This window comes from Mustelus asterias, chromosome 11 (assembly GCF_964213995.1).
Source record: "Mustelus asterias chromosome 11, sMusAst1.hap1.1, whole genome shotgun sequence".
In the NCBI taxonomy this organism is placed as follows: Eukaryota; Metazoa; Chordata; class Chondrichthyes; order Carcharhiniformes; family Triakidae; genus Mustelus; species Mustelus asterias.
The window spans coordinates 78,204,068-78,219,766 of NC_135811.1; the positions used below are offsets into that span (position 1 = coordinate 78,204,068).

The window sequence follows — 15,699 nt, forward strand, 5'->3', positions numbered from 1 at the left end:
ATTAGGGAGACAGCTGAGAAAGAGGAAAGCAAAGGTAGTAATCTCAGGATTACTGCCTGTGCCACGGGAAGGTGAGGGCAGGAATGGAGTGAGGTGGAAGATGAATGTGTGGCTGAGGGACTGGTGCAGGGGGCAGGGATTCAGGTTCCTGGACCATTGGGACACCTTTAGGGGCAGGGGTGATCTGTATACAAAAAACGGGTGGAACTTGAATCACAGGGGGACCAATATCCTGGCCGGTAGGTTGGCTAAGGCTACTGGGGAGAATTTAAACTAGATAGGTTGGGGGGAGGGGAGCTAGAAGAGTTGACTAGGATCAAGGAACTAATTGATGGGGGGGAGGATGCAGGGGTAAGGGGAATTACAAAATTAATGGTAGAGGAGAGGGTGCAAGTGAATGAAGGCGGTAATTTAGATAAGGGAGTAGAGGGAGAGGGTGTTCGCGACTCATCAAAGCGGGTCCAGATAAAAGCTGGAATAAGGACACTTTGCCTGAATGCACGAAGCATTCGGAACAAGGTAAATGAGTTGATGGTGCAAATCAGCACAAGTGGGTACGATCTAGTGGCCATTACAGAAATGTGGCTGAAAGGTGACCAGGACTGGGAGATGAATATCCAGGGGTATCAGGCATTTAGGAAGAATAGACAGGAAGGAAAAGGTGGTGGGATCGCGCTATTAATAAGAGATAATATCAGGGTAGTACTGAGGGATGACATAGGCTCTGAGGAACAAAACGTGGAATCATTATGGGTAGAGATGAGGAATAGTAGAGGGAGAAAGACACTAGTAGGTGTTGTATATAGGCCCCCAAATAATAATGTTGAGGTAGGGAGGGCTATAAACAAGCAGATAAGGGATGCGTGTAAAAACGGAACGGCAATAATCATGGGGGACTTCAACATGCACATTGACTGGCAGACTCAAGTCGGTAAGGGTGGAATGGAGGAAGAGTTCTTAGAATGCTGTCGGGATAGTTTCCTTGAACAGCATGTTACGGAACCGACGAGGGAACGAGCTATTTTGGATCTGGTATTGTGTAACGAGGTAGGCAGAATTAAGGATCTTATTGTGAAGGACTCTCTTGGGTCTAGTGACCACAATATGGTCGAATTTCTGATTCAGATGGAAGAGGAGAAAGTTTGGTCCCAAACCAGTGTCCTCTGTTTGAACAGAGGGAAATATGATAGGATGAAGGATGAATTAGCTAAGGTAGACTGGGAGAGCAGGCTGGCAGGTAGGATAGCTGAGGAACAGTGGAGGATTTTTAAGGAGATCCTTTTCAGTTCTCAGCAAAAATATATTCCAGCAAAAAACAAGGATTGTAAGAAAAGGGAGAACCAGCCGTGGATAACGAAGGAAATAAAGGAGAGTATTAAAATAAAAACAGCTGCGTACAGAGTGGCCAAAAATAGTGGAGAAACAAGTGATTGGGAAAAATTTAAGAAACAACAAAGAGAGACTAAGAAAGCGATAAAGAAAGGAAGGATAGACTATGAAGCTAGGCTAGCAATTAATATAAAAAATGATAGTAAAAGTTTTTATAAATATATAAAAAGGAATAGAGTGGCTAGAGTGAATGTTGGACCCTTGGAGGACGAGAGGGGGGAGTTAATAGTGGGAAATGAGGATATGGCTGAGTCTTTAAATAAGTTTTTTGTGTCGGTCTTCACGGTGGAGGACACAAATAGTTTGCCAAATATTAACGATAGAGGGTTGGCAGCAGGAGAAATACTTAATACAATTAATGTTACCAGAGAGGCAGTGCTGGGTAGACTAATGGGACTGAAGGTGGACAAGTCCCCGGGTCCAGATGGAATGCATCCCAGGGTATTGAAAGAAATGTCAGAGGTAATAGTGGATGCGTTAGTGATTATTTATCAAAACTCGTTGCATTCTGGGGTAGTGCCGGTTGATTGGAAAACGGCTAATGTTACGCCGCTGTTTAAAAAAGGAAGGAGACAAAAGGCTGGTAACTATAGGCCGGTCAGCTTAACGTCTGTAGTAGGGAAAATGCTGGAATCCATTATTAAAGAGGAGATAGCAGGGCATCTGGATAGAAATGGTTCGATCAATCAGACGCAGCATGGATTCATGAGGGGAAAGTCGTGCTTGACGAACATGTTGGATTTTTATGAAGATGTGACTAGGGCGGTTGATGGAGGAGAACTGGTGGATGCGGTGTTTTTGGATTTCCAAAAGGCGTTTGATAAGGTGCCCCATAAAAGGCTGCTGAAGAAGATTAGGGCACACGGAGTTGGGGGTAGTGTGTTAAAGTGGATTGGGGACTGGCTATCCGACAGGAAGCAAAGAGTCGGAATAAATGGGTGTTTTTCCGGTTGGAGGAAGGTAACTAGTGGCGTGCCGCAGGGATCGGTACTCGGGCCGCAACTATTTACCATTTATATAGATGATCTGGAGGAGGGGACGGAGTGTAGGGTAACGAAGTTTGCAGACGACACAAAGATAAGTGGAAAAGTGAATCGTGTGGAGGACGGAGAAGATCTGCAGAGAGATTTGGACAGGCTGAGTGAGTGGGCGAGGATATGGCAAATGGAGTATAACGTTGAGAAATGCGAGGTTATACACTTTGGAGGAAATAATAACAAATGGGATTACTATCTCAATGGAAACAAATTAAAACATGCTACCGTGCAAAGGGACCTGGGGGTCCTTGCGCATGAGACGCAAAAGCCCAGTCTGCAGGTACAACAGGTGATCAAGAAGGCAAATGGGATGTTGGCCTATATCGCGAGGGGGATAGAATATAAAAGCAGGGATGTCTTGATGCACCTGTACAGGGCATTGGTGAGGCCGCAGCTGAAATACTGTGTGCAGTATTGGTCCCCTTATATGAGGAAGGATATATTGGCATTGGAGGGAGTGCAGAGAAGGTTCACCAGGTTGATACCGGAGATGAGGGGTTTGGATTATGAGGAGAGGCTGAGGAGATTGGGTTTGTACTCGTTGGAGTTTAGAAGGATGAGGGGGGATCTTATGGAGACTTATAAGATAATGCGGGGGCTGGATAGGGTGGAGGCGGAGAGATTCTTTCCACTTAGTAAGGAAGTTAAAACTAGAGGACACAGCCTCAAAATAAAGGGGGGTCGGTTTAAGACAGAGTTGAGGAGGAACTTCTTCTCCCAGAGGGTGGTGAATCTCTGGAATTCTCTGCCCACTGAGGTGGTGGAGGCTACCTCGCTGAATATGTTTAAAGCGCGGATGGATGGATTCCTGATCGGTAAGGGAATTAAGGGTTATGGGGATCAGGCGGGTAAGTGGTACTGATCCACGTCAGATCAGCCATGATCTTATTGAATGGCGGGGCAGGCTCGAGGGGCTAGATGGCCTACTCCTGCTCCTATTTCTTATGTTCTTATGTCTGCGTGGGTTTCCTCCGGGTGCTCCAGTTTCTTCCCACAGTGCAAAGATGTGCAGGTTAGATTGATTGGCCATGCTAAATTGCCCCTTAGTGTCCGGGAGATTAGCATGGTAAATGTGTGGGGTTACAGGGATAGAGCCAAGGTGGCATTGTGGTCAGTGCGGGCTCGATGGGCCTCCTTCTGCACTGTGGGGATTCTATGGATCACTAAGGTTGACTGAGTCACAAACTCAAGCTGAAAATTTGTTGCTCTTAATTTTACTCATTTGTTGATGAGATGACCTGCGTCGTACAAGGTCATGACTTCACCTGCCAATCCAAGGCACTTGCTACACATGTTGGACTTGGCCTAGATATTTTCTTGCAGCAACATCCCATAGAACCATAGAATTCCTACAGTGCAGAAGGAGGCCATTCGGCCCATCGAGTCTACATGCTCTGCTTCCTGGAACTTAAACAGGCGGGGTAAGTGTAACTAATGCTGAGTGCTGTTCATTCATCAGTTACAGTAAATGCAAGTCCAATATGTGTTAATGTTCTATAAACACACAAAACATTTGTGCAACTTGGATTTAATGATGGCAAGGGGTGCAAGAAAAACACTATTCTGCATCATGTGGAGTGAAGCCTCACTTTTCAGGGCTTAAACCTCATCCATAGCAGGGATTATTCCCTGCTTTTCTCACAAGATCCTCAGTTCTGCCACCCTCATCATCAGCACCAAAGGATTCATTTGAAACCCCCTTTATTGCTCTTTAAGTCAAAACTGGAATTGAAAAGTACAATGCTAAAAGTTACCAATTAACTCCATATGTCCACGGCTTTCCCTGCGTTCAACCCTATAATGTTACTCATTTGCAAGTGTCGTGCTGTGCACTTCGTCCGAGGTTCCCAGTGAGATTTGAAATGTGCTGTCAATGCAATATTTACAGAACATAGACAAGGAATCTGGTAGGTCCTGATTAAGGTGAAAATGACCATCTTGTGTTTTTGCGACAGACTCTCCGAGCTGCTGGGAAAACCTACATGATTTTCTTTGTGGTTATCATTTTCATCGGATCGTTTTATCTCATCAACTTAATTTTGGCTGTGGTGGCGATGGCCTATGCTGAACAAAATGAAGCCACACGACTGGAGGCCGAGGAAAAGGAAAAAGAGTTTCAAGAGATTTTGGAAAGCATAAAGAAACATCAAAAGGAACAAGAGAGTCTGGTATGTGAACCATTTACATTTTGTTGCTTTATTTATTTGTTCCGGCTGTAAGTATTGCTGACTTTTATTGCTCATTCCTGTTGGCATGACAAGGTGGTGGTGGGCCGCCCATAGCATAACTGTTTGATGCAACTAAGATTTTTACTAGGTGACTTCAGGGTCAACCAGGTGACATATGGGCCAATCTTAATAGGTTTTCCTCCCTCAAGGATATTAATAAACTGACTGGGAATTTATAACAATCCAGAAAATCCGTGGTCACTTTTACTGATTCCAGGGCCGGGATTCTCTGGTTGTTCAAGCCCTGCCGCCGCTGCAAGTGAGGACGGAGAATTTGGCGCTCAGCCAAGTCTTCATTCACTGCAGCGGGACCGGAGAATCCCACAGATGTGAACAGCTGGAAAATTCCATTCCAGCTTTTTATTTCCAGTATAATAACTCCAGGAGTCAGCTGTAAAGGAACAGTGCTTTACTGCACAAAATTAAATAATGCACAGCCTATGCACTGGGACAATGCATTAATGGACCCACTCAGGGGCCTGCTTTATAAAGGGCTCAGTATACAAGCTCCAGCTGGTAAGGTAACTACCAATCATCAGGGAGTCAAATTCTATGAGCCCTACAGGGAGGTCAATCAGTGATTCATAAGAACATAAGAACATAAGAAATAGGAGCAGGAGTAGGCCATCTGGCCCTTCGAGCCTGCCCCGCCATTCAACAAGATCATGGCTGATCTGAAGCGAATCAGTTCCACTTACCCGCCTGCTCCCCATATCCCCTAATTCCCTTATCGATCAGAAAACTATCTACCCGTGATTTAAACATATTCAACGAGGAAGCCTCCACCACTTCAATGGGCAGAGAATTCCAGAGATTCACTACCCTCTGAGAGAAGAAGTTCCCCCTCAACTCTGTTCTGAACCGGCCCCCCCTTATTTTGAGGTTGTGCCCTCTAGTTCTGGTTTCCCTTCTAAGTGGAAAGAATCTCTCCACCTCTACCCTATCCAGCCCCTTCATTATCTTATATGTCTCTATAAGATCACCCCTCATCCTTCTAAACTCCAATGAGTACAGACCCAATCTGTTTAATCTCTCCTCATAAGCTACACCCCTCATCTCCGGTATCAACCTGGTGAACCTTCTCTGCACTCCCTCCAAAGCCAATATATCCTTTCGCAAATAAGGGAACCAAAACTGCACACAGTACTCCAGTTGCGGCCTCACCAGTGCCTTGTACAGTTGCAGCAAGACCTCCCTGCTTTTATATTCTATCCCCCTCGCGATAAAGGCCAACATTCCATTCGCCTTCTTGATCACCTGCTGCACCTGCAGACTGAGTTTTTGCGATTCGTGCACAAGGACCCCCAGGTCCCTCTGCACAGCCGCACGATGTAATTTTTCTCCATTTAAATAATATTCCAATTTACTATTATTTCTTCCAAAGTGGATAACCTCACATTTGCTAACGTTATATTCCACCTGCCAGATCCTCGCCCACTCGCTCAGCCTATCCAAATCTCTCTGCAGACTTTCCGCGTCCTCCACGCAATTCGCTTTCCCACTCACCTTCGTGTCATCAGCAAACTTGAATACCCTACATTCAGTCCCCTCCTCCAGATCATCTATGTAAATGGTAAACAATTGAGGCCCCAGCACCGATCCCTGCGGCACGCCACTGGTCACCAACTGCCAACCAGAAAAGCACCCATTTATCCCAACTCTCTGCTTCCTGTTAGATAGCCAATCCCCAATCCACGCCAACACCTTACCCCTAACTCCGTGTACCCCAATCTTCTGCAGCAACCTTTTGTGATTCCCTATGCAAGTCCTGGCGATTATCACATCTAGGCCGGAATTTTCTGGCCCCATGCAGCAGCATGTTTGCATGCCGCAGAGGCAGCTTGCCATTGGCCACCGACGGGATCTTCCATCCCGCCAAAGTCTACAGTGATTTGCACGTCTTGCCTGCTCCACTGCCAGGGAACCCACTATGGGGCGGGGGGGGGGGGGGGGGGCGGGGGGGGAGGTTGCCGTCAGCAGGCCCAGATATCCCGCTGGCGGGAAGAGGTGAAAAATCGCATCTTTAGATTTTCCTAAATGAATTCAAATGGGCCTCTAACAGAAATCTTTGTTTCCTCATTGGCCACTGGTGTGGTCCCAGTGGATTGGAGGATAGCCAATGTTGTCCCGTTATTTAAGAAGAAGGGTAGCAATGATAACCCGGGTAATTATAAGCCAATGAGCCTGATGTCAGTGATAGTGAAATTGTTGGAGAAATTCCTATGGATAGGATCCATTCACATTTGGAATTGAATGGTCTTATTAGTGACAGACAGCATGGTTTTGTATGAGGGAGGTCATGTCGCACTAATTGGATTGAGGTTTTTGAGGAGGTGACAAAAATGATTGATGAGGGAAGGGCCGTAGATGTTGTCTACATGGACTTTAGTAAAGCATTTGACAAGGTCTCTCATGGTAGGCTGGTGGAAAAGATTAAATCACACGGGATCAAGGGTAAACTAGCTAGATGGATTCAGAACTGGCTTGGCCATTGAAGACAGAGGGTGGTGGAAAGGTGTTTTTCTGAATGGAGGTCTGCAATTAGTGGTGTTCTGCAGTGATCAATGCTGGGACCTTTGCTGTTTGTAATATACATAAATGACTTGGAAGAAAATGTAGCTGGTCCAATTAGTAAATTTACGGATGATACTAAGATTGCTGGAGTTGCGGATAGTGATGAAGATTGTTAGAGAATACAGCAGAATGTAGATAGGCTGGAAAATTGGGCAGAGAAATGTCAGATGGAATTTAATCCGGACAAATGTGAGATGATGCAATTTGGTAGATCCAATTCAGGTGGCAGCTGTAAAATAAATGGCAGAACCATCAGGAGCATAGACACACAGAGAGATCTGGGAGTACAGGTCCACAGATCCTTAAAAGTGGCAGCACAGGTGGAAAAGGTGGTGAAGAAAGCATATGGCACGCTTGCCTTCATCGGCTGGGGCATTGAGTATAAAAGTTGGCAAATTATGCTACAGTTATATAAAATGTTTGTCAGGTCACATTTGGAATACTGTGTCCAATTCTGGTCGCCACAATACCGGAAAGATGTGGAGGCTTTGGAGGGAGCACAGAAATGGTATGGAGACTATTAGCTGTGAGGAGAAATTGAATCTCCCTGGAAAGAGGGAGGCTGAGGGGCGTCCTGATAGAAGTTCATAAAATTATGAGGGGTATTGATAAGGTGAACAGGTGCAAGCTTTTTCCCAGGGCAGAAATGGCAATTACAAGGGTGCACAAGTTCAAGGTAAGGGGGGAAAGGTTCAGTAGAGATGTTCGGGGGAAGTTTTTTACACAGAGGGTGGTGAGTGCCTGGAATGCACTGCCAAGTGAGGTGGTTGAGGCAGACACGTTAGCCACATTCAAGACTTATCTGGATAGACACATGAACAGGCGGGGAACAGAAGGATACAGGTGGTTGGTCTCAATAGGACAACATGATTGGCGCAGGCTTGGTGGGCCGAAGGGCCTGTTCCTGTGTCGTACTGTTCTTTGTTCTTTGATCAAACTGCCTCAAGTGGATCACATTCTCCAAGTTATTAACCTAGGTCATGTTGAGCACTTGCCACATCTTCCGCTTTTACTTAAGATTTCCAACGCCCCCAATATCTTGCTTTTGTGTTAGCTAACTGGGCACATGTTGAAAGTCAATTGTGAGACAACCACTGCTTTGAGCAGCCTCGCCATTCACTGACATAACCGGCTGAACCATGTTTTCAAAGCTTCATTCAGTGAATAATGTCTTTATGAGCTGACGATGTATCACCCTATGTTGATGGCATTTGCACTGAAGGGCGACTTACTGTATTTTCGCTTTTGTAAGACTATCCTTTGTCAGAAAATAATTTGCTGTTGGCTTCCAGTAAAGGCTTAAAGCCATTTAAATTGTAAATACTTCCCCTAAATCTTTGGTCAATGCCTTGTGTAATTCTCTGTTCTGTTGATATATTCCATGAAGACCAGGATAATATATCTGAACTATCCAGGGGGGGGCGATTTTCCCAGTTACCCTATTTATAATGCAATTGTAAACTTGTTCCTCATGCTTAGATCATTTCACAATAAATAGTAAACAGATCAAGTTTTGATCTTACAAAGAAACATAGAAACATAGAAAATAGAAGCAGGAGGAGGCCATTCGGCCCTTCAAGCCTGCTCCGCTATTCGTTCTGATCTTGACTGATCATCAAATTCAATATCCTGATTCCCCCCTTCCAACCCCCCCCATCCCTTGATCCTTTTAGCCCCAAGAGCTATATCTAATTTCTTCTTGAAATCACTCAATGTTTTGGCCTCAACTACATTCCGTGGTAGTGAATTCCACAGATTCGCCACTCTCTGGGTGAAAAAATTTCTCCTCACCTCAGCCCTAAAAGGTTTCCCCTTTATCCTCAAGCTATGACCCTCTAGTTCTGAACTCCCTCACCATCAGGAACATTCTTTCTGAATCTACCCTGTCTAATCCTGTTAGAATTTTATAAGTTTTCATTAGATCCGCTTTAACTCTTCTAAACTCCAATGAATACAATCCTAACCGACTTAGTCTCTCCTCATATGAGAGAACAGGTTTGATTTTTTTAACTTAAATGTTGATTTAAACCAAATATGAATCATTTATTTCTGTAATTAGTATTTGGAGATTTGTTACATCGTTGCTCAAGGATCACCTTTGCGCACCATATATAGGCACCAGTAGTTAGAATATCAGGGAAGGAGTGGATGGTATTTCCAATGCAAACATTATCCACTCACTTCTGCAAACTGGGTTTGTACATGTACTGGATTGATAGGATTGAAGTTTTCATTCTCTGTTTAAGGGTCCAACATGAAATAAGATTGGATGGTCTAAAGCCAGTTCCGTGTAAGCACAAGTCCAGAGCACAAAACCAACAGGACTAAACTTCCATTCTCCAGAGAGAGGTTCAGGATGACTCATATGAGAAATAATAAAATTAATACTGGTGCAATAGGGGCCTTCAAAGGTTGTGTGAGAGACACCTTAGTAGTAAATCGGCTAAACCAAAGGGTTACTCTGAAGGATTGCACATTGGCAGAGTGGTTAGCGTTGCTGCCTCACAGCGCCAGGGTCCCGGATTCAATACCAGCCTTGAGTGACTGTCTGTGTGGAGTTTGCATGTTCTCCCCGTGTCTGCATGGGTAGCCTCTGGGTGCTCTGGTTTCCTCCCACAATCCAAAGATGTGCAGGTCAGATTGATTGGCCATGCTAAATTGCCCCTTAGTGTCCCAAGATATATAGATCAGTGGGGTAAATACGTGGAGTTACGGGGTAAGCCTGGGTAAGAAGCGGTGCGGACTGAATTGCCTCCTTCTGCACTGTATAGATTTGATGATTTGTTTGATTCTGTAACTGTCCATGAAGAAGCCAACATGGGAGTAAAGTTGGAAATATATTCCATTCTCGGTACTGAGATCCCTGACTTTATGGAGCACGCACAAGAAGACAAAAAATAATTTGAACTTCTATACTGTTAATAAGCTGACATGTATGTTTCTCCCACCCGCACCCCTCTCCCCAGTTACGTTGTCCCAAAGACCTTGGCAGCCACTACTCATTGTCGAGTGACAGAATGCAAAAGAAAGATGGTTCGGACAAATATACCGTCGAGGATGAGCATGGCACAGGGGAGGAAGGCGAGAGCCAGCGAGGATCACTGACCAAAACATCGGTCATCATTGCAATTAACGGAGTGGTTTCACAAGATGGGGAAAGTGGCTCAGCCCCCAATGGTAGAGTGGTGCCATCTTCTGTTATCAGCAGAGCGGACAAGGACGTATGTACTCTTTTTTTTATAAATTTGATTTTTGCACACAGTTTGTGGATTTGAGGTCTGGTTCGACAGGTGTATATATTTCGGGAATATGACATTTTCAGAATCACACAGGGGGTAAAATAGCATCTGGTAAAATGGAGAGATGCCAGATAATGTTGTAACTGGTTTGCACAAGCATGGTGCCACTTTAAACAAACAATCCCATGCGCAAGTCTAGTTATGCAGAAACTTTGCTTTGTCAGACATGTTTTTAAAAATATAATTTCATGCTCCCTTTTGGGTGTGTTTTGAAAGACAACGTAAGGAGAAACTGTTTCGACTGATCAACAATCAGAGATTGCGGATTCAAATTAATTTGCAAAAGAACAAGGGGAAATGAAGAAAGATTCTTTTAATAGCAACTTGTTATGATCTGGAATGATTTGCATGAAAGGGTGCTGAAAGCAGATTCCATAGCATAATTTCCAAATAAAATAATTTAATAAACACTTAAAAAACAAAAGAATTTGTTGCATGAATATGGGCTAAGTGCAGGAAATTTGGACTAATGGATAGTTCATAGAATGCCTACAGTGCAGAAGGAAGCCATTTGGCCCATCGAGCCTGCCCCAACAACAATCCCACCTGTCCCCGTAACCCCACGTATTTACCCTGCTAATCCCCCTGACACTAAGGAATAATTTAGCTCGGCCAATCAACCTAACCCGCACATCTTTGGACTGTGGGAGGAAACCGGAGCGCCCGGAGGAAACCCACGCAGACACGGAGAGAATGTGCAAACCCCACACAGATAGTTACCCAAGGCTGGAATCAAACCCGGGTCCCTGGCACTGTGAGGCAGCAGTGCTAACCAGTGTGCCACCATGCAATCTCCAAGGCTAGTTCTTTGAAAAAGCTCACACAGATGGCCTCCTTCTGCACTATATGATTCTATAACTGCTTGGAGTTCGTATCAAGTGCAGCATATCTTCAGTACTATACATGGACAAATTTAAAAGCTTTTAATCTTATTTTTAGTATAGGTATATCCCATCTCCCCTCTTCTTTGCAATTCTGTGTCAGGTAACTGGCTGTAGAAATTTGCCGACAGACTGTCAGATGGTACTGACTGGGATTGACAATTGCAGTGTAACTAAGTGCTGTAAATGGTTTCACCCAGTCCTATCCAATCCAATCATATAAAGCAGTGAAATACTTGACATAGAAGAGATGAGATGGCATGCTTTAACAATCATTTATGAAAGATTAAAGCTCAGTTTGCTGCATGGGGAACATTTTATCGTATTGATTGTTGGTGGTTGTAGTAAGTTGAGATGGTCTACAATAGTACTTATAATAATGCAATCACACTTTAGATAATTATGCTTTGAACCATTTACATTTTAAGTCAAAAGGAGCTTGAGAAAAAATTCCAAAGCATTAAAACAAAGTCAAGCAAATTATTTGGTGCATATTCCAGACAAAGCTTCTTTTAAAAAAATTATAAGTTAAATTATATGTTAGTATTGTGTTTATGGTGATCCTAATAGAGTGAGTTCAGCTTATGAGGTTCACTGACTGATCTCCTACCTGAAAAACACAGCACATACGCTTGGTTCATATTCCTACCAATGTGTTAGGATAAAGGTAAAGTCACCATTGTCCCAGATGACCATTGGCTGCTCTCCCTTTTGAGGGGCAGAGCTGACTGGTGGTGGTTTTATTCTGAGGGTCACCACACCTCAGGCAAGGGAGCAAAGTTGACCTTCATGGATAACCTCAGCCAGTACCAGAATTGAACCCATGCAGTTGGCATCGCTCAGCGTCACAAGCCAGCTGTCCAGCCAACTGAGCTGATACATTTCAGATGAGTATCCACTCCTTTAAATCCAGTATTCATGAATTTTATTCCTGTGTGAAATAGCAGGAATTCATCTGTATACTACATGTGCAAGAATTTAGGGAGCATGTCTTTGCATGAGTATAATTAACAGCAGGGGTGCATTGTGAGTTACCTCATCCCCTAAGTGCAGCGCAGCCAGTGGCTTAGGCACAAGTTGGTCAAATTTGGATCTTTGCCCTACCGCAATCTAATGTTGGCTCCGTCCCAGGGCACCTGTACAACTCTTCTTTCCATACCAATACATATACCACACTAGAGTTATTCCCTACACTCCAATTTGGTTATACAATGCTGCATTATAGGAATATTACTTATAAAATAAATAATATGCATTGCATTAAACTATATTATATTAAGTACTTTAATTTACATATTACATTGTAATGTATGGGTCACAGAGGAAGCAAATATTCTATGAAGTTATATTTCTTCATGCGTATTACATTACAGCAGCCACAGTGTATATGTTACAGTTGATCCATTAAATACCATTATCGTTTTACACAAGTGATATTTGCCAGCATCAGAGTGACTGTTGCAGAAGAAATGCTTTGAGACGTTGCAGTTGACAGAAACATCAGAAAGTTGTGCAGCATAACGAATGATGTTAATGCTGTTTTTCTGTATTGTTGGACTCAGGCATAACATCTGCTTTTTAGCTGCTTCATGCGTCATACACACTGATTAAGCTTTGTGTGTTAGAGCCGTTATATAATCATTCAGTCTGCTTAATAGGTGTTTCCACCTATAAGGGTAGCTGTCTGGAATCCATGGTCAGCCTAGCAGGCAGTGATTTCAAGGGATGAAGAATTGGGGTCCTGGAATTTTCCAATGCTGGTGGTCCTGGGTCAAGACACAGAATTAGTAAAGTTATCTGATTAATTCAGATGCACAAACTGTATTCCTTTCAAATATATATGTTTTTGCATAGCGCAACTTAAAATATCGAAAGAAGGTCATTTCTGTTGGATCCTGGCTTTGTTTTCTGATCGATATCCAGTATCTTTCCCTGGTTTTATCCTGTAGGTAAATGGTGTGGACATTGAAGACGGGCTGCCTGGATCTAAGCGTACTTCCACATTTCTGGAAGAACCAGCACTGCCAATGAGAGTCGGAAGTGTAGCCAGTATGTACAGCAGTGCCAGGCTGGATGGTAAGCCTCATCTGAATTCTTGTCACAAAGATTGCAACTGTGATGGAATGGGTTAATGTTTCTGAATGGACCCACCCATCTTGTGGGGTTTCCTTCACTGTTTAGCTAAAAGCTGGGAATTGAACCCGGGTCCCCCGCGTTGTGAGGCAGCAGTGCTAACCACCTGTGCCACTGTGCCATCCATGTAAAAGTGACAGCACAGAAGGTCTACATTTGGCCCATCTTGTCCAGGTGCCCATTTTAATCTTCTGTTTCAGGCGGTCATAAAAATACCCCATGGCATTATTTTGTTGAAGAGCAGTGGGGCTTGCCCCTGTGCCAGGGAAATATTTGTCCTAAATGAACATAGAAACACAGATTATCTGATTATTATCACATGGCAGTTTGTGCGAGCTTCCTGCATGCAAATTGGCTGCCTATATTACAACAGCGACTAAACTTCAAAAATATTAGTTCTGATGTTAAGGTATATAATCTAACTGATTGAAATAATAAGACAGAATGACAGAATATCATTCTTCTGATGTTCAGGGTGTCTGCTGCACTCTTGGGAGAGAGCTCACTTGTTGCCCCATTGCATTAAGTTATCATAGAATAGAACCATAGAATTCCTACAGTACAGATGGAGGCCATTTGGCCCATTGAGTCTGTACAGACCACAATCCCACCCAGGCCTTATTCCCATAACCCGTTATTTACCTTGCTAATCCTCCTGACACTAGGGTCAATTTAGCATAGCCAATCAACCTAACCCACACATTTTGGACTGTGGGAGGAAACCCACACAGAAAAGGGGAGAGAAAGTGCAAACTCCACACAGACAGTGGCCCAAGCCGGGAATCGAACCCAGGTCCCTGGCATTGTGAGGCAGCAGTGCTAACCGCTGCGCCACCGTGCCTTATGTTTCTAGAATTGCTCCAAATCTTTTCTGGCTCCTACAACCTGCATTAAATGGGGATTTTTGGTGCAATAATGATTCATATTGATCTGCCTGCATTTGAATATAAATAGTGTTATCATTCCTGCCTGCATTTGAATATAAATTGTGTTATCATTCCTGGCAGACACACACGGGGAGGGGGGGGGGGGGGGGGGGGGGGTTGGGGGGGGGTTGGGGGGGGGGGAGGTTATGCCAATAACTGAAATAATTTCTTATTCTTTATATTCTGCAGAGTTGGAAGAGGCACAGCAGAGTTGCCCCCCCTGGTGGTACAAATTTGCCAACAAATTCCTAATCTGGGATTGCTGTGAGCTCTGGATTAAGTTCAAGGAAATCCTGAAGTTTATCGTGATGGACCCATTTGTGGATCTGGGAATCACAATTTGCATTGTGCTGAACACTCTTTTCATGGCAATGGACCACTACCCCATGACGGAAACCTTTGAGAATATGCTCTCTGTTGGGAATCTGGTAGGTCTTTGCATTTCTGTTTCCCTCAACATTTCCAGCACAGAGTGATCGACAAGGGAGTCAAAGGGCATAGGGGGTAGGAAGGAGGGTGGAGTTGAGGCAGCAATCAAATTAGCCATTGCAGGCTCGAGGGGCTGAATGGTCTAATCCTGCTCCTAATTCATACGTCCGCACCCATGTAATAAACTGAAGTCCTCTTTTCTTCCTGACAGGTATTCACGGGGATTTTCACAGCTGAGATGGTGTTCAAATTGATTGCTCTGGATCCCTATTACTACTTTCAAGTGGGTTGGAACATATTTGACAGCATCATTGTGACCCTCAGCTTGGTCGAGCTTGGCCTGGCCAATGTGCAAGGATTGTCGGTGCTCCGTTCATTCAGATTGGTTTGTATCAGAAGTTCTACTGAGTGTGAAATGTAACTGCCTCAAACAGCAGATGGAGTGCAAGTTAAAACCTGTGGAACTTTCAGAAAGATCACCAGAAAACTCCACTTGTTATAGTTTATACAAATGCTCTGACTCTGTTATTCCGTCAGTAGCCATGATGTGGAGATGCCAGCGTTGGACTGGGGTGATCATGGTAAGAAGTCTCACAGCACCAGGTTAAAGTCCAACAGGTTTATTTGGAATCACATGCTTTCGGAGTGCTTCTCCGACTCACCTGATGAAGGAGCAGCGCTCCGAAAGCTCGTGATTCCAAATAAACCTGTTGGACTTTAACCTGGTGTTGTGAGACTTCTTACGATTCCGCCAGTAGGTTACATACAACATGTTTACCTTACCGCACACGCACCAATGTTCC

The 15,699-nt window shown here is 44.1% G+C and overlaps 1 protein-coding gene across 1 annotated transcript in view; it reads left to right on the top strand.

The window, feature by feature from the left end:
- Nucleotides 1-15,699, top strand: part of LOC144500609 (sodium channel protein type 4 subunit alpha-like) — a 204,459-nt gene that overhangs the window by 113,840 nt on the left and 74,920 nt on the right. Inside the window, exons 11-15 of the mRNA XM_078223811.1 lie at nucleotides 4,382-4,594; nucleotides 10,195-10,449; nucleotides 13,358-13,484; nucleotides 14,657-14,895; nucleotides 15,108-15,281. Of these exons, the coding sequence (XP_078079937.1) occupies nucleotides 4,382-4,594; nucleotides 10,195-10,449; nucleotides 13,358-13,484; nucleotides 14,657-14,895; nucleotides 15,108-15,281 (1,008 nt within the window). The remainder of the gene's footprint in view (nucleotides 1-4,381; nucleotides 4,595-10,194; nucleotides 10,450-13,357; nucleotides 13,485-14,656; nucleotides 14,896-15,107; nucleotides 15,282-15,699) is intronic.